The sequence below is a fragment of the Vigna umbellata genome, chromosome 1 (genome assembly GCF_029865625.1).
Source record: "Vigna umbellata cultivar VRB3 chromosome 1, Vumbellata_1.0, whole genome shotgun sequence".
Classification (NCBI taxonomy): domain Eukaryota; kingdom Viridiplantae; phylum Streptophyta; class Magnoliopsida; order Fabales; family Fabaceae; genus Vigna; species Vigna umbellata.
The window spans coordinates 102,871,376-102,892,241 of record NC_142165.1 but is presented as its reverse complement, the minus strand read 5'-3'; the positions used below and the strand labels follow the sequence as shown (position 1 = coordinate 102,892,241).

General features: G+C 28.5%; 2 protein-coding genes across 2 annotated transcripts; both read right to left on the bottom strand.

Annotated features, from left to right (window-relative positions):
* Positions 1 to 402: 402 nt before the first annotated feature.
* LOC124848852 (RING-H2 finger protein ATL56-like) lies at positions 403 to 1,368 on the bottom strand. Its single transcript, XM_047326667.2, has one exon. The coding sequence runs from the start codon at positions 1,195 to 1,197 to the stop codon at positions 658 to 660; it is 540 nt and encodes a 179-aa protein (XP_047182623.1). The 5' UTR covers positions 1,198 to 1,368; the 3' UTR covers positions 403 to 657.
* A 14,592-nt stretch (positions 1,369 to 15,960) lies between these two features.
* Positions 15,961 to 18,221, bottom strand: LOC124848855 (RING/U-box superfamily protein). Its single transcript, XM_047326670.2, has one exon. The coding sequence runs from the start codon at positions 17,900 to 17,902 to the stop codon at positions 16,382 to 16,384; it is 1,521 nt and encodes a 506-aa protein (XP_047182626.1). The 5' UTR covers positions 17,903 to 18,221; the 3' UTR covers positions 15,961 to 16,381.
* Between the last annotated feature and the right edge of the window lie 2,645 nt (positions 18,222 to 20,866).

Below are 20,866 nucleotides of genomic sequence, written 5' to 3'. Positions count from 1 at the left end.
TAAAACACCGTCACGTTTCCTGCACACCATTAATACTTATTCTATCTCTATTTCAATCACGTTATATCACCATTCATACACACACTTGTCTCTCTATCCCACATAAAGTAGTCTGGAACTCCTTATTTTTCAGAAATCAATGGCCACAATAACTTTGTAAAAATAACGAATACTTAAAATGTACCAACACTAGAGGCAACCATGAAAAAGTAATCTACTTCGGTATATGGGCATCAATCTATACACTATAAAAATTCTCTAAGCATCAATCTGTCAAGAACAAGAAAATTTACTTCCCGAATTTTATCGAAGATGAAATTGCGACCACACGGTTGAAAAAACAAGGAACGCGATCAACTATCAAATTCAAATTCACAAGTAAAAATATGAAGACATATCCAGGATCATGAATTTATAACTGTGAAACATTCAGTGGAAAAATCATTTGGCAAATAGGTGATGATGATCAGAGCAACAGAGTTAGATTTTAAGGCAATTTCCTATTTTTCTTCACTTCTTTCCAATACTTTCAAAATGACAAAACTAAATAAAACTATTGCTACTGTTCATATACGATAAGGAAACTATACATGTGGTAAAGACAATAAAAATAACCTTATATGTTCTTCAAACGGCATAAAACCGATAACTTACAAGCTATAAAAGGGTGACAGCATTGGAGTCAGTTTCGCAGGCTCGAAACTGGGCAAAAGTAGAACCTAGTGCTGAGTCTTGTACTGGAGGCCCGGCATTAAATCGCACGGATGTACGGCACGTGGGGCATGCGGCGACTTTGAGGAGCCACGTGTCGACGCACCTGCGGTGAAAGACGTGACCGCAGGCGGCGAGTTTCCGGCACCACTGGCCGCTGCGAAAGGCGTCTAAACAGACAACGCAGTGGGTGTCGGCTAGCATTTGGGATCCATGGGAGAGGCGGAAGCGAGGTAGCTTGTTGATTTCGCGAGGAAGGAGGGCGTTGGAAGCGGAGGCAGTGGCGGCGGAGGGGCGGAAGCGAAGACGGTGGAAGGCGCCGCCAAGGAGGAAGAGGTGGAGGAGGAGAAAGGCGGCGAAGCCAATGAAGAGGAAGAAAAGGGAGGTGAGAAGAAGCATAATGATGGGTTTGAGGAAGAGAGAGAGAAGGTTGGGATTAGGTTTTGGTTGGGGTTGGGGTTGGGGGTGGTGCGTGGGATGAGGCATGGCTATTGGAATTGAGGCCTCGGAGGTAAGAAGATGAAGAAGAAGAAGAAGAAAGATTGTAAGAGAGACGGAGCGTGAATGATGGTGTGTTACAGAATAAAATGGATTTTATGGGATCCAATCCCACATCGAAAACGGGAGAGGGAGCAAGACCGTGTGCGCGTACCATACCATAATATAATCTGTGTGGCCTGGCCACTCAGTTTTCAACTAAGAACCTTTGAAATTTTAAATAAATCAAATAAAGTATGGAAAACAAGTTTTCCTAAATTTAAATTATTCCAAGAAATATATATTAAATAGATAAATTATTTTTTCTAATTAATTAAAATTTTAAAATTTGTAAATTAATATGATTAAACAATATATTATTCAATTTCTTTTGCATGCAAAATCTAATATATTATATCATGTAACTATTTTGAAAATATCACTATGTTCTAATAAACAATACAAAACTATATATATATATATCCTACACAATCATATATTTGTATTGAATGTATCAATAACTAGTAATTATTTTCTTATATTGTTTCTTATATAATCTGATTGATTTTATGGTATAATACATTATTTTAAATATATTTTATATTATACCAAATAAATATAAAAATCAAGAAAAATAAACAAATAGATTATTTGTTAAAAGTATATTTATATCTGTGAAATTATAAGAAGTCTAATAATATCTTAATTTTTTTTCTTTACACAATTTGATTCTTTTGAATATTTTATTTTATGAAATGTTTATTTACTAAGAGCAATTAATAAAATGTAAAAAACGAATCAGTAAAAACTATTAAATAAATTTTATAAAATATTTTATATTACATGATGCAAATAGAAAAAAAAATAAGTCACGTAAAAAATAAACGAATTATCATTTGATTTACAGTATATATATATATATATATATATATATATATATATATATATATATATATATATATATATATATATTAGTCAGGTTCTAATTAATCTAAAAATTATCTTGAAGGAATATATTTTATTTATCCTTCTTTCAAAATCTATTATCCATGCTAATTTTTATATAGAAAAATAACAAAATTCTTAACTCTTTTAATATAGTTGAAACAAAATAATGTACTGAATATTTTATTTTAAGTGGTTTCTAATACGGTATTTAATATTTTGAATGAAAAATATTATCTTAACTTTTATTAACTGGTATATCATTAACTGACAATTTAATAATAGAATGATAATTTTTATGTATTCGTATAGTTTTAAACAGAGGCTTATGCAGGAATCTTTTAAATATCAATAATTTTTTTAAATTTTAAAAGTCTTAATGAAAAGGATAAAATTAAAAAACCAAAAAAGTGTATGTAGTTATAAATATAATTATAGATAAAATAAATTTAAGTTATTGAAATAAAAAAATGTAGTAATATTGTGTAAATAAGAATAGTTACTAAAATAATAAAAGAATATATAATTCTTTCATGATGAGTGATGATTTGAATTACAAAATTACTAAAATGATAAAATTAAAAATTATATTTTTATTATAAATAATTATTTAAATTAAAAATTTAATTATTAAGAAAGTAAAATTGAAAAAACATAAAAAGACATAAGAAAAATGTATCCTCTTTATATATATATATATATATATATATATATATATATATATATATATATATATATATATATATATATATATATTGTAAACTCAAAAGTTATTACGCTGTATATGTACACATTTTTAAATATTTATAATTATTTAAATTTTAAAAGTTGCAATTCAAATGATAAAATTAAAAAAACTAAACGTATAAATAAATATAGATATAGTTATAGATAAAATAAATTTTATTTATTGAAATAAAAATATTATAAGTAATATTATGTAAATAATTTTGTATTATGAATAATTATTTAAATTTGAATAAGTGGTTACTAAAATGACAAAAGAGGAGATAATTTTTTTACAATGAGTAATTATTTGAATTCAAAAAAGTAATTTTCTAATTATAAATTATTATTTAAATTTTAAAAATAGTAATTAAGAAGATAAAATCAAATAAAATAAAAGAAAAAAAGTTTATAATCTTTACACATAATTATAAATATCTTTATACTCATAACAGGATGTTATTTTATAAATACATTTAATTTGTTTTATTAAATCGTGGTATACTAAATAGAATTTTGATAACAAGATATTCTATTATATCCCGTCTTATTTTTCCTTTTTATATTAAATGATAATTTGATAATAAACTATGTATTAAATGATAATTTAATAACACGGGGGTGCTGCCTTCTGCTGGAGTAGATGAATCTCGAAACAAATCTTGTAATTGGAGAAACCTGGACATAAATCCATAAACCTAATTTTTTTAGACCCTTGGTGCTTAGTGACATATCTTTATACATACATAATGTCAAACTACTCAACTCAATCAGATCATATCACCAGCATCTTGGACGGTGGAGATGTTCTCAACTCCACCTTCTGCAATAGAAATGTCAAACTTTTCTTCCAAAGCCATCATGATTTTAACTTGTTTAAATTTAGGCTTATAAGAACATATATAAGATTAATACTTATTTATCTTCTATAGTGTAAGATACAACTAAAAACAGTGATAGAATTTGAGGCTGTAGTGTTAAAGCCAGCAGAGCGTGTAAATGTTATATTACAAAATATAACATTTACAAAATGATTTTTCCAAAGCAGGCTGTAGTGAAATAACTTTTGAAACACCTATTATAAAATTTCTTTTATATTACAAAATGAATTTTCCAAAGGTGTTTATAGATTTGGAAATAAATTTTGAACTCATAAATATAATCCAAAATACAAAAGAAAATCTGAAATAAGTATTCTAGAATATATTTTTTCAGATTCAAAAATGACTTCTAAAATATCCATTTTTGATCTTTTTTTGTATTTTAGAAAAAATATTTTCAGGTTTAGAAATACTTTACAGAATATTTAATTTGAAATGTGTTTTTTTATATTTTCCAGATTGAATGTTCCTAAAACCATTTTCTAAATTTTAAAATACCTTTCCGAATATCCAATGCATGTAAAATTAAGTAGGTGTATAGATTTTAATTATAATTTTAATAAGATGTGTTTTGGAGATTACGTTTTTTATGAGGGGTACAGGAAGAAGAAAAAGGGTTGTGGAGGAAGACATACCCTAACTTATTATTGAATTTCTCAGCAGCGTGACCTTGAAAAGTCTAAAAGCCCAATAATTGAATTGGATCACTGAGAATTAATAATCTACTATTCACAGCTATACTCTGAAAGATCAACAATTTCTTCATAACAAAAGTTTGAAATGGTGTTTATATAAATAAGATTTAATAGCCTATTTTATCCTCAATTTTGCTGAATAATATCAATTCAGTTCTTCGTTTTAAAAATATGTGAAATTGGTTCTCACTTAATAAATTTTACGTCAACATCATTTCTTCTGTTAAGTACGCATAAACGGCGTTAACTTTTCTTTTTCTCTCTCATCTCTTATGTTTTTCTGAATTTTTCTGAACACAACAACTTTTTCTATTTGTTAAACACATTTTAAATTTAAAAATCAAATTGTATTGGTTCATCATACTGTTATCAGTTTAATATGAAAAACTATTTTTTTTATAAGTACTATTGTTTTGACAACCCGTTGGTGGTGTAAAAAAATATTTTTCTTTTTTAAATATGAAAAAAGTTAAAAACTAAAATATAAGAAAAATATATTATGTTTTTCAACTATTAAATCATTAACGGCAAAAATCTTAAACTTTTCCGGTTGTGTAACATGAAATAAAATTAAAAAGTATATATATATATATATATATATATATATATATATATATATATATATATATATTAATTAGCCATAAATATTCAAATACTTATTTATGTAAACATTTTTTATTATTTTAAATTCTTTTAGGTTATGTATAAACTAGTTTTATTTAATAAAAGCTATTTTTATTTTCTCCTTTACTAAGTTCTCGTTTGTAAGAACTAAGCTTAAATATAAGTTTTACTCTAAAAACAGTATAACTTTAAGGTAGGTCATTAATTTGACTTAAAATTAAGTCAAACACAATTTCATGATGTTAAAATCAATTTAAATTATTTATATTTTTCATATATGAAATGTAAACTATACTTAAATCATTAAACACATATATATAAATAATTTTTGTTAGAATAATATACCATTAAATACATCAATTATTTACTTAAGGCTGTTTTAACTTAACCATGTCATCTAATTTCAAGACTGCTTTATAGAATTGTGTTAAATATTGAAGAAAAAAAAGTTATTCTTGACAATAGTGTTAAGTATTAAATAGGTTTAATGTCTCAATGGTCCCTATTTTTGTTCAGAATTTGAAATAGGTCCCTTTATTTTTTGACGTCTCAATTGGGTCCTTATTTTTGTTAATTTGATGCAAATAAATCCTTTCCGCCAATTTCATCAAACGGCGTTAATGAATGTGTGACGTGGCCTGAGGACAGTATTGACACGTGTAAGGCCACGTCACACATTCATTAACGCCGTTTGATGAAATTGACGGAAATGATTTATTTGCATCAAATTAACAAAAATAAGGACCCAATTGAGACGCCAAAAAATAAAGGGACCTATTTCAAATTCTGAAGAAAAATAGGAATCTATTGAGACATTAAACCTATTAAATATTCAAATCTAATGTTACTCAGCAAAGAATATTTATGTTCTATAAGAAAAAACAAATATGATTATGATTTTGAAAAGACTAAATTAAGTTTTAAGTAAATTATAAATTTGATAATTTTAATTGAGTTGTTATTGAATAACAGAATATTTTAGACAAAACAAATCTTTAAACATTTAATAAAATTAAAAACTAAACTAAAAATATTTTAAATTTGTGATACTTAAAACTTAATTAAATATTTTTAAAAAGTCAAATTAAGTTTAATATAAAATTAAGAAAGATACAATATTTTTCTAACAAAAACTCTACTATTAAATAACTCTCGAGAATAATTTGATTTTTAAATTTAAAATGTGTTTAACAAATAGAAAAAACTGTTGTGTTCAGAGGAGCAGAAGAGAGAGAAAGAAAAAGCTAACGCCGTTTGTGTGTATGTAATGAAAAAAACGATATTAACACAAAATTTTTTAAATGAGGACCAATTTCATAAAATGATGGACTGAATTGACATTATTCAGCAAAACTGGAGACAAAATAGGATATTAAACCTATAAATAATTAACTTTAAATTTTCTAAGTATGTTTAAAATGGGTTTTATTATGGTCCATCACATTTAAACATTATATTCGTGCACTTGTTTTCGTTTTAATATCAAAACATTATATTTGTTTAATCTAAATTTCTAAATTAGGGCACTTGTTTCCGTTTTAATATCAAAACATGTATTAATGTAATGACAGATTATAATTTTGAAATTTTTAAAATAATTTTGTATTTTTAAAATATCAAATCATTTGTGAGCACCATTGACAGACATGCAAATAACAAAATTACAAAACCTATAATACTCATGTGCTTTACATGAATGATTAGGTTTTTGAAGTTTGAACAAACTTTCTTTAACTATAAACCTCAATCTTTATAGTTAACAAGACTTTTTTTTTTATAAACGCTGTGTTTAGGCCTTTTAATAAGTATTTTTAACTAACAACTATAGGTTTAATGTTTTACAATTGTCCATTCGTTTTGACAAATTGACTTTTACATAATAATATTAATAAGATTTAATCATTTAGATAGTTCTTATTTTCGGTGATTTTTCTAGGTTATTCACTCTTTTTTTTTGTTTCAATTAGATTCATATTTCTGAAAAATTGAAACAATTAAATTTTTGTTGTTAGTTCTGTACTAATACCGTTAAAGATATATCACGTGTTATTATGATTTTTTTAAAATTTTTAAATATTTTTAAATATTTTTTATTTTTTAAAATAAAAAAATTGTCATGTATCAAGTTAACATTGTCTCACATGTGTTCTGACAATATAGGGACCAAATTGAGACAAATGAAATGACACATGGCCTGACAGTGCCACGTCACACTTTAATTTTCAATTTCAGCCTCACACATGACAAAAAATTTATTTTTAAAAAATTTAAAATAAAAATAATTAAAAAATATTTATTAAAACATAAGATAACATGTGACACCCTAGTACCGAACTAACGACAAAGACCTAATTACTTCAATTTTTCAAAAATAAAAACTTAATTGGGACAAAAAAAATGAAGGACCCACTTAAAAAAATCATTGAAAATATGAACTATCTTAATGATTAAACCTATTAATAATAATTATAAATTTTAGTAACACGTTTAATGATAAAAGCAATGTAATTTTTAACTTTCTAAAAGTATTTCACACATTAATTCAAACAAGAACAAAAATAATGTAAAAATAAATAATATAAGTTGAATAAATATCATAGTTTTACATAATGATTTAATTATAATTAAAAGTAATAGATATTATGTGTGACATCCCCATAATATACGACATGCATACATAATAAAGATGTCATTCGGTTATAATATTGGAAAGCAATTAGAGACATATAACAGACTATATTGGTTACAGTCATCCAAAATAAAATCAGAGTTGGTCTGTTAAACATAAAGGACCACTGTGAATTATCATCAGAATAATACTACTAATCAAGATCCTAGACATACTAAGCTGCAACATTACCTTCTTCCAGCGCTTGCTCCATTAGGATGATCATTGCAACAGGAAACATACCCAAACAAAGCACGAACACACAAGCAAGGGTGAGCTAGTTTCACAAGCAAGCATACTATATTAAAGTAAACAATTAATCAAATAAATACTTTAAGCCAAGCAAGTTAAACCATACAAAAGAACATGTCATAAACTAGACTTGACTAGTCCGGACTTAGAATGATAGTCGAGCTATAGAGGGTCCTGCACTCATGGTGACTTATGAAACTTGGGTTCCCTACCCTGCCACACTCACGAGGTTAGCCTGTTCCGGGCCTTGAGGCATACTGAAAGCCCCCAAGACTAAGACCTCCTGCTACTCCTCACCACATGGATTAATCCCTCTACTTGAGTATGATTAGCCATTGGAGTTTCAGAATGACCCCCAAGACTGAACTCCTACTTTCATTCTAAAACACTAAAGATCTCACCAAGAGATCCTACACAGATGGAACTTGATTTACAACTTGGATCATACTTTCATCACATACTTTCTGTCGCAATCAACATATACACAATCTCAACAATATACATTACTCACCACTCACAAATTATAAAAGTAACATCTTCACAATTGAATCTAAGTTAATCAATACCAAGAACCAAACAGCTCCAACTAACCCATAAGAGCTCATAAAATGCATCAATTTATACATACCTACAAGTAATATAATTATTGATTAACACTCACGTTTCAATATAAGAAACAATTATCCTTATTTTATATATATGTCTGAACGCATCAAACTCACCTTCGACGCCAGCACATATGACTAGTCACAACTGACTGGACCAGGCCAGGGCTGCTCTATGATCAGGGATGTGCCAACTCAGGTTTTTAAGGTTCCTCTATCCTACCAACAAAGAAAGGCTTTCAACAATTAATAATTAATTTATTTAAATTATCTACCCTGTTCTCTTATGCTCTAAATCTGAAATGCCTAATTTCAATATTTTCACTTCCTCTCAAAACAACCTCAAACAGTACCTGTACATCTATTTAATACCCATATACATGCTATTATAGAACCCTTACTCTAGACCTTCCAACAAGATCAATTTCAGCCAACAAACTCATTCAAAACAGATTAAATTCATCACATCACAACATGCACAATTTCACAGTTTCAGTTATAACACCCAATACAATAAAAGTCATAAAATAGTTTCACCAGAGCACACCAGTTCAACATTCATATGCATATATTTTTATAAAATAAATTCATACAAAAATAATTAGCTCCCCTTACCTTAGTGGTTACAAGTACAACACTCTTTAGAGGAAACCCCAAAACAGTATTCTTGCACAGAAGCAAGTTCAACATGATCTACAAAATGTCAAATTGGGTACAGAGACATCTCTTAGAGTTAGAATAGGTAGAGAATCTAGAGGGGAAATCCATTGATTTCATGCAACTAGAAAATTGCATGCCCCAGGTTCAAAGGAAAGGGAGGAACAGAGAAAGATAACTTACCCGTCCAAAGCAGAATTTTAATCGGATGAATGGAAAGCTCTCAACTCCGTGAACGAAAGCACACTACCTAGTTGAAATTTCAACGGTGGGAAGTGGTGGAAAAGTAGAGAGAAATCAGAGTAAGAAGAGGAAAATGGAACTGAGTTTAGAGAGAGAAAGAGTAACTGGATGAAGAACTCAGAGCTGGAAAATGAGGTCTCTTCTGAGGTCCTAGTGTCCTTAGCTTCTTGGGTCAGGCTGCAGGACCCAATAGCATTTCATTTTCAGGCTCTTACATTATGTATGTATTAAAATAATAGATAGTACCTAAAAACTTGATCAAATGGATATTTTTTAAAAGTTTATTTTTAATCTTTAAATTTTGACAAAATTAAAATTCATGTTTATTTTAATTTTTTGACAGTTTAATTATCAAACTTTAAAATTAAATAAATATACTTTATTTTAACCAATTGTATTCAATATATTTTGTGTCAAACATGTTTTACGTTGATGTTTAAATTATTTGCGTATATCATAGTTTAAATATCAATTTGAAAGATAGTTTAATATGTAAATTGATTTAAAATAATTATATTTAATTATTTTTAAAAGTTAGAAAACAAAAATACATTAAAATTTTAAACTAAAACAAATACCAATTTTATGTTTAAAACCTACAAATATATTTAATAAAAATTTTAATAGATTTATTTTCAGTCCATCGTAAACAGATCTAAAATAATTGAATATGGATCATACTCTCATTAAAATGTGTAAAATTTAATAAGTCAAAATACAGTAAGTCAACAAACATTATTATGTATAAAAATAAAATAAAAAATGTACTTTTATTTATTAAACTATAATAATGACGCAACTTTTAAAATTGGAATTGAGAGTTTTAGTGTCGTGGCTGTTAAGTGTAAAAGATACAAAAAGTAATATATTTTTTAATTTTTGAAAATCTTAGTTGAAGATGACTACATGTTGTAGTGTTAAAAAATGTTGATTGGATACAACCTTGCATTAAATATGTCATCAATAATCATCCATAACAATGCATTTAAGCAAGGATTAAAGCCAACTCAAACTTTATGCTTCAGTAAATGTGTAATTATTTTATGTTGCATTTAATTAATTTCTTGGACCGCCTCTCTCATTTTGAAATAGACTTGTGGGAATGTAAAGTATACGATCCAAAAAGTAATTTCGAAATAAAAGAAAAAATTTGGTACATTAGAAAAAGAAGAGTTAAAGCCTGAATATATGTCGGGAGAGAGTCCAAGATTGGACCATGTTTCATTACATAAAGAAGACAAATAGAAGAAGTATAAAATAGAGAACCAACTTAGCTTTCACCCAAACTAAAGTGAAAATACTTTGTAAGTTGTTTTACTTTATACAGTGACAGATTTATTAGTTTTATACTTTTATTATGTCCATCTGAATAATTAGAGATTTGAAGTTGATAGTCTCACTTGAGCAAGGAATAAAGGTTGTAAAATTATCAAATTTTGAGTTACGAATATAACTTATTTGGTGTAATGTGAAATTAATTCTTGATTTCAAAATAAATTTATATATATATATATATATATATTGACATCTTAATTAGACTAATATTTTAAAATACATAAATTATTTATCATCATATAATTTTTTTATTAAAATATAAAAGATATAATAAATATAAATTATGGAAAGAACACACCAAATTTATAATAAAGAAATACGTCATAAAATTGTAAAAAAAAAATTAAACTAATAATTATATGCATGACATGTGATACAGGTCTTATTATTCGTACCAGGATTAGTAAACTTTTCCATACAAGTTGAAACTTTAAACAGAACTTTACTGCAAATATATAAACACATACTCCATTTGTCTTTAAGAGTTCAAGACAGTATCCATTGAATAGGAAAAACTTAACAAACTAAAGAATAGTTAAATTTCAATTAAAGCCTCATAAAGTCCAAGGGTTAAATATGTTCAAATAGAATTTTGATAATAAAAAGTGAAAAAAAAACTTCTAATATATTCACTTTTATTACCTCTTGAAACTCATAGTATAATTCAACAGTAAATTATTAAGAAACTTATTTGCTTATGTTTTCGTTTATAACAGAATTTGTTTTCAAATATCAAATACAATTATTTCAATTAATATATATAAGAAAACATTAAAAAATGAAGTATTGAAAACGAAATATAAAACCATCATCATGTATATACAATTTTACTTATCATTATTAAATACATCATTAATCATATAATTTATTTGTCATGTATATGAATGCGAATGAACATATATTTAGTCACATATATTATGTGAAACATCCTAGGACTCTAAATCATTACAATATGTACACATTAACACATACGTCATCTTACACCACATTTAAGTTCAAAATCATGATAAGTCGTATCTTTGAAGTATCCCATGAAACACTTGAACAACATATTTTGAAGAAGAAAGAATTGTTTTATTCTTTCTTTCACTCACCTTATAAGTCAATATCTGAGTTATACATATTGTTGTTTGAATAATATAAGTAAGACAATGTGCATTATTTAAGTCTTGCATAAGCAACACATGTCATTTTGAGAAATGCATAACCTAACTCAACTTTTTCAAAGAAAAACACAACAATGCCACCCATCCATCCTTATCGGGTTCAACATAAATGAATCTAATATATATATATATATATATATATATATATATATATATATATATATATATATATATATATATATATATATATATATATATTACCACAAAAATCTCTTACTACATCACTACCTCAACATTTGATTAACACATATCAAAATTCATAGAACTAATACAAGCATCACTATGCAAAGATTTGTCATTGAACCTCCTTAATTGAAGTGTATTGTTTATCTTTGAATCTTGTAAGGACGGACAAAAGCTTGATTGAAACTTTTAAGACAACAAAAAATTTGAAATATTTCAAGTAAGGGTATAAATTAATGTGTGTATATACACACTTAAAAAATTTAAAGAGAAAGGTTTAAAAAATCATTATCTTTTTTTTTTAACTCTTATAAGATTTGTCATTGTTTATAATAATTCTTTTCAACAGTTCTAGAATCAAGTAAACTTTTTAAAAACTAATTATACACTGATAACATCTCCTTTCAACCTCTCTTCAGAAAATGAGGAAACAAGTGTATTAAAACATTAGTATTAATCCATCTGAATTAATATAACTTTTAAAAACTTTAATCTAATATAAATTTAATGGTAAGAAACTCGTCCATGAAAATAAAAGAAATTAAAAAATTAATCAAAAAATTTAGAATGAATTGAAAAATAAGTATCTAATTTCTATTTATAAATGTTATTTTCAATTTATTTTTATTATAATATCATGAGCCAAATTATTCTATTAGCATCTTAAAACAATATGATTCTAACTGGATGAAGTATTTATTTATTTTCATCAATACTAAATGTTTTCTGAAAGACAATTAAAAAAGGTTAGAGTATGGAATTTAATTAAAGATACACGTTTGGAAAAAAAAACCCGCAATTTAAGATTAACTAATGGGGAGAGAATATCCCCATAACTAAAAATTTACCTAAAATGTTATATTGTGTTTTTATGACTGTATAAAAGTTGTATAATTTTGCTCTTTGTCAGAGCAAGAAATAACTTCTCATATAATAAGTTGACCCACTAGCAAAGTTTTATGAATTTCAATTAATGAAACATTTTATACCTAATAATTTTGTCATATGTTAAAACAATTAGCCAAAATTTCAAAAGTACTTTTCATTAATTTACATATAAACATATCATCCGATATAACATATCCACATATAGAAAATAGTCCAAAAAAATCTATTATATAAAATACACGTTGAACATTTTTGTATAAACAGAATAAAGATAGTCTAACTAAAAATCACATGTTTGAACACTTCTATGTAGAACCATATGTTGGATGTCTAACTTGACAACTCTTATTTCAAAGCAATTTTTTAAAACTCTAAATCTTTTTATCATTGTATATCTACATAGATGAATGAATATGGAACGTGCTAATATCATTATAACATTACAAAAGTGATGTTTTTTTAACATGCTTTGACAGTAAAATTAATATGTTTGGAATTGTGGGAGAATTTTTTTTTCTTTTAAATAAACACGTAAGTAATGGGAAACTTATACTAATTTAAACATCACAATATTTTTATATAATTTTATATGTACATAATTGGAACAATAAAAGAACTTTTGTAATTAAGAGAAAGAAAGATTCAAACGGATCATGTAAAACAGTTAATTATTAAAGTTTTAGAACTTAACACAGTTTAATTTAGATATTCATTTCCCAACAAAAAAAATTAAATACTTCTGTGGTTTTTATCCACCCTCCTCGCTCTTACATCAAATTGGAATACTAAAAAAACAACAAAGTATATTCAAATTCTTTAACATTCAAAGTTATTATTTTGGATTGACCTGATAGGGAAGTAGATTAAAATAAATAGATGCTATTTGATTTCAAGATCAGAACGTCACAAAAACACATTAAAAAAACATATAGATTCAAAAATTAATTAACACCGGTGTTGGACATGGATTACTATATGCTAATGTCACCTTAAATCTGAAGTTGGTAAAATGACCCATTTGTTTACAAGTTTTTTAGAACAGTTTTGTACAACATTCTCTTTTCAAATTGTAAATAGATATTTTCAACTTTAATTTGTTACAATAACATATTGTTTAAAAATAATGTATGTTTTTAAATCACATCATTATTATATTATTTGTTAATTTTTTTAAAAAAAATATTAATAAAAGAATCCTGAGCGTGTGGCGCGGATCTCATTTAATCAAAATAATAGTGTTCTAGGGTTTAAATATTGTGCTAGATCACAACAATTCACGGTCGAAAAGAAAACCAATTATGTTTTGAGTTTATATAACTGAAGCATAAAATAAAACAAGAAATGACAAAAACATGATTATGTGTACGACACCACCATTTGTGACTCATCAAGTGCTGGTCCAATCCAACTTATTGACACCATATGCTTATGTTTCTCGTTTCTGTTAGGTAATCTCTCCATCCTTTCAATGTTTGTGGTTGCGGATAATGTTTTTGCTCTTTCGTATAATATCCCTATATCTACCAAAACTAAAGTTAAACTAATCATGCACCATTACAGTGCAAAGATAAGTATCATGGCTCCTTTCATTATCCTAAACATGCATCACAATCAATGAAAGGAAGAGACAAGTTATAAATATTTAAGAGAGTCAAAGTTGCCGTTTTTGTGGATTTAAACATAAATTTATTCTTATAATTTACTTTGATTTGGATAGCAGTATTTTGAAAGTTCAACTTATGGTTTCAATATATTTAAAATTAAAAAACAAGCTTTCACCTATAACAAGATGCCAAAAGAGTATGATGTACACTGTGTAACAATTTGATGAATGTCCACAAAGAGTAAAACTTAAATAAAATAGAATCATAGATTAAATTATATCAAAATTATGCATTTATATTTTAGTTTTTTCATTGCATCTTTACCATTTTATGTTTTGTACTTAAGTGCTTTAATTAAGAGTTGTTTGAACTCTTGTTTCCCTTATGGCTTGTCTCTTTCTGTCTATAATTTTAATTCTACCTTCCCCAATCTCTTTATATATATTTAAGTTCAAACCAAATTCAAAAGCAAGTAGTTAATATTAAAGTTGCTTGTGAAACTTAAATTTTAAAAATAAAATTCATTAACATTTAGAATCTCCGTAGGCTCTAATCCAAAATACAGTACAACTACCTTTGCAATTCAGAACTCCGTCTTCCTGCATAGAAGTTTTTTCTTCCCCAGAGGAAAATATAACTGTATGAATTTGTTTGTTTTGTTACCTATGATCTGGGAATTTGAAGTTTGAATTAAAGAGGATGGTACGTGAGGAGAAGAGTTAGGTGGAAAAATTACAGCAGATAGCGGCATCCAACCGTTATCGTGACCTTATTAACACCACCCATCAATGAATTGCAATTAGACCAGTCACTGACCCTTTTTCATTCAATACTCACTTCTTCTATTTAATGCAAACACTTTTATGCATCCACGAGTCTCTTGCCTCCCAAATTTCCCTATCTTTTCCAAATCAATACCTCCAAGAAAGGAAGAACCATTCCGATTTGAATTTGAATTTTCATTTCACCCATTATGAAGGTTACATAAATAAGGTCCCAGATATGCATTCAATACAGGACCTAAACAACTGTTCACTGCTTTTCCATAAAGATACATTCATGGCCTTTTTAAAAGTTCACATTATTTCCCCACGTCATCTTCTTCCCAAGACTGTCCTCGGGGTTAAGTCACATACACTTTCCTACTTCTTAACAATTAATTGCTAACATTTTCTAGGCTCAACATGTGAAAACATAGACTGGGTTTTCAGTCAGTAATTTTGGTATCAACTCAGAAGGAAGGACCTAATATTTTCAAAGAAATTATATTATGTTTGACCTTCCAATTGCTCATGTCATGTATCACTAAAAATGGTTCCATCCTTACATTAGAATTCAACAACAAAAAGCGGTTCTGGTCTGCAACAACACTACAGGTGCTAGTATGAATAAGAGAATCGCAGAAAATTTACAAAATATTACAAGATTGCAGTATCAAGTGAAAGCTGAAATGTAAGATGTTTGACTGAGACATCACCGAAGGGGAAAGCCAAAGAATCTTTCTTCTACATTGTTTACTCTCAACGGAGGTGAACTAATAATCAATGGAACAGCAACAAACTCAAAGCGTGTATTCGGATCTCCCGACTCATTTCACTTTTTCCATTTTTCTTGCACCTTTCTACCACTAACATTCTATTTTAAACAAATTTAGATTCCAGAACTATAAGATCCAAGCAAAAAAATGGTTCTCAAATAAGGAGATAAACGGATGAGAGAAATTAGAGGTTGGAAGCTGAGTGAACAACCTTGTTCTGTCTTCCTCCTGAGAGCCAAAGCAAAGTCCTTCTAGCAAAAGATGGCGCCCTAGCTTGAGAAGAATCCATACTATAACAACTCTGGTTTTCCTCATCGAAATCGAACTCGCTTCCTCCTCCATTTTCCCACTTCCCAATATCCATCTCAGAAATGGTACTCCTTGTATCAAACTTAGGATTTCTTCCTTTCAAATCATCATCAGCACTGACCGAAGCAGCGACAACACTGGACTTAGCCGGAAAACGAAATGAAACAGCCCTTCTAGACGAATCCGCCACAGCATTTGGCTTATCCTTCTTCCCCCTGAGCCAAATCTTTGATATGGAAAAACTTTCCTTTCTATTTCTTCCAATTGCAGCACTATTCCCATTACAAGTTGTCCTTTCAGTTGCAGCCCCACCACTAGCAGCATCATCCTCAACTATAGTTGCATCAAAGACTGCAAACTTGAAATCCCTTCTGGATTCACAGTCACATTCTGACATTGCAGGCCTGTGTCCTGGAGTCAAAGGCAAACCAGACTTCTTCTTACTCGATTGCTTCTTGATTGGGGTTCGTATGGGCACTTGGAGTGAGGAACTTTCGTCCATAACATACGCAAATGACCCCATGGAAAAACACCTTCTAGAATCCACATTGTTGGTAGTACTACTCCCTTCCCCACCATCACCTCCACCATCCACACTTTTAAACTTTCCCAGCTTAACAGTAACCACTTTTTCCACACCATTTGGTACTGTTGGATCAGGAGCTTCACTTAATAACTCACCTGATTTCAAATCCACACGGGTTGATCCAAATTCACTATCTCCATGGCATCCAAGACGGGAATTTGAAGTCATAACCGAACTAGACCTTCCCACGACAGCCTCTCTTTCAGGAACAATCTCCCTGGAACTCTCACTCCCAGATTCAAGGACAAGAACATAGGGAGAACACGAGTTGCCCACAGAGAATTCGGGGAGTAAGCTGGCTCTACAAAGAGGACAAGTAGAGTGAGACAAGAGCCAGGTGTCAATACACTCCATGTGAAAAGCGTGGCTACATTTTGGAAGCAACCTGAGCTTGTCCTCAGGCTCAAACTCGCACAAACAAACGGCACAGTCAAAGGGGTTCTTGAGTCCTATGATGGCCTTGTAGAGGAAGACAGGGAGGGTGTCAATGAATGACTGGTCGACCCCAGCATCATGCAGGTGGAAGAGTTGCTGTAATTGGCCTTGAAGAGCAGTGGCATTGTCTAAATCATCGGGCTCTCTAGTTTGGGGTCTCCACAGAAATCTAACCAGCAGGTGTAGCAGACCGGAAATGAAGAAAACAATAGCCAGAATTATAATGATCAGAAGGATGCTCGGACTGACCTTCAACGCCCTATCGTTCAAACTGAAACTATCAGATCGAGCAGTGGGAGAAAAAGGTGAGTTTGGCTGTGAGAGAAAATATGGTGGCTGTTCTGGTTGAGACACAAAGGCGTCACCCCCACCCATTTTGTGGAGTCAGAGAAAACTCACAAAAAAGGTTGCAACTTTTTTCAAGTGCAAACAGGACCGAACAGTTTTATGACACCATTTGGTGCCATGGATAAAGGGGAAGTGAGAGTACTGTTTTTCCGGTTGGATGAAAAAGAAGAAGTAGCAGGGCAAGGCACTCTGTAAGAGCAGTGCTTTTGCTGGAGACAAATGTTTTGCTCACTTTTGTTTTTTTGTTTTGCTTTAGATTTATGCTGGAAGTCAAAAGAGAAGAAGTGGGAGCAGGAGTTCCATCCTTTAGCCGGGATTTTAAAGGGGTTCTCAACAAAGAATCTCATAATGATTTGAAAGTCTTGATGAACAATTTTTTAATGATAATGACACACAAATCTGTCAACGTGTGTAATTTATTGAGATTAGGTTGGACCATTGAACAAAACTCACTTTCCTGCACAACTAGCGCTTGCTTCCTGTTCTAAAATTTTCAAATCAATAGATTTGCAAACTACTTGTAAAACAGCAATTAATAAACTTTTACTATCATAAATAAAACTATTAAATTTAAAGAGTTAAAACATGATAATACATTTAATTAAACATTTAATAGAGATGTTAGCAAATAAAAATGTTAGACAAACACAATTAATATTTTATATTCTATTTTTTCAATCACTGTGAACCAAAAATCTGCAATAGTAAACGCTCCCTGCAACTTGACTTATAGGAAGAGCCTTCCCCGGCATCAACCCCAATGTCCAATTAATGCCCCCAAATTAAGATACTACTACTCATTAAATTAATGGATGTCAGAAGAAAATGATACTTTTATTTATTTGTTTTGTTTTGGAAATGTGAACCGACTAATATATTTTTTTCCTTATTTCTGTGTAACTCAAGGTTTGTAATGACTGATTCACATTCTCTTGGGGTTCTTCTATTCCTTTTCCATTCTGAAATCCAAGGGGGAAGTCAAAACAAAAGCATATGAGAGAGAGAGAGGCAGGAGACATGTGGAAAGAAAGGTAGGAGACATAAGATATGGTAAAGTAAATAAAACAAATAAATAGATAAGGGGAGAGCTTTCTGGAATCCATAATCTGGGAAAGTGCCTTCTTTTTATTTTATGGTTTCGATTTGTCTTTATGGGGATTTCTTACCCAGTTTCCCTGCTGCATAAAGCGGAACCAAACACCAAAGCTCCTTCCTTTTTTCACATTTCTATTTTCTTTTCAGAACACGGTAAACGACTCAACCCAGTATAACAAAATGAACCCACTGCATTTGGGGATGAAAATGGGTGTCACCACAAGTACTTTTCTTTCCTATGTTTTTATTTTCTTCCCTTTGTATTCTTTTCGTCTTTACTCTCCGTTATTCTTACACTGGGTACAAGTTTATTAAATCGCCACCTGCATTGGTCAAAGTTTACAGTAAAACTAGTAAATAACCAATTAATAGAGGAACGCAAGCAGTAGATGAAATCATTAGTTACATTTTTATTGACCAATAATTGAACTTTTTTTGTCAACTATTAACTTCTAAATAAACCAATGGAACACTTCAATTCTCATCACTTTTTTTTTTCATTCCATTTGCTATAAATGGCTCGTTTCAAAATTAAATTCTTTTGATAAGTTATTTTATTTAAGTTATTCGTATTTTTTAAAATATATTTTTAAAATTAAAATTCATCTCTATTTTAAGATAGCTTGATCCTCAAATTTTAAAAAATAAATTAGATACAGTTTTTCAATTTAATTTTGTTAAAGAAATATGTGTTTCAATCTAGTGTTTGAAGTTGATACCTTAGTTTAAAACATTATTTGATATATAAAAAAAACATATGAAGTTTGATTAAAAAATTATATGTTTTTTAAAGTTTAGAAATCAAAATAAATTAAAATTTGAGACAGAAAAAAATTAATTTAATTCAGTTTTTTTTTAATAAACTCGTTATTAAAATATTATTTTTTTAATAATAATAGTTTATAATCATGTTTCAGTAAAGGAAAAAATATTCTTAAATGAGATTTAAGAATATTTATTCCTCTGTCTTATAACGTTTTGTAGGTGCTTGAATTTATAATTTATATTTACTATTATTATTTAATATGTCATAAACTAATTAATAAAACTCTCAATTCGTATACCTCCTCTTTAATGCGGTATCATTTTTTCAAACACTGTTTGTTTTAATTATTTTTAACAAAACATTTCTCCACCAACAATTTTTTTATTCTCTTTATTATTACCAAAAATTATATTTATATATAAAGTCATAAATACATATTTCACTACGTCTTTTAATATTTTTTTAGTGGATGAGGTAACAATTTACAACTTACTTCTATTAAAGTTAAGTGAATATAAACTTGTGGTTAAAATTTAGTTTTGTATTTTGCGGTTACTTAATTACTATTATTTTGTATTATACTAAAAAAACTCAATTAATATGCTTCATTAAATATTTATATATTAAACTTTATAATATGTTTTTATTTATTTGTAAACTTTCTTCAAGGAGAATAGTTTTTAAATATTTAGTCTTACCTTGATAAAAGTGTATATAAAAGAAATAACATGAGTTAAAACAAACTGATCGGATGCATCAAGGGAATAATATCTTCCTTATAATGCATCAGTAATGTATAAGTTAGATGCATTTGATAAGATTCGTGGTGAATGGAAAGAAAAATTCTTATAATATTAATTTAATCTGAATTAATTATCTTCCTTTGTTGTTGGACAAAGACTGAAACAGACGGGTGAAGAATAGTTTTGTAGACTATGACACATTTCAGCCTAAGAGGGTTCATATATAAGACAATCTAAGATTATGGTCACAGGTCACTTCAGATAGTTATTTCACATTATTTATTATTACTGTACACGCAGAAACTGAGTCATACAACACAGTAGAGTATGAATCTTTTGGCTCAACGTATTTGGTTATATTTGGTTAATGACATCCCAATTTCATGA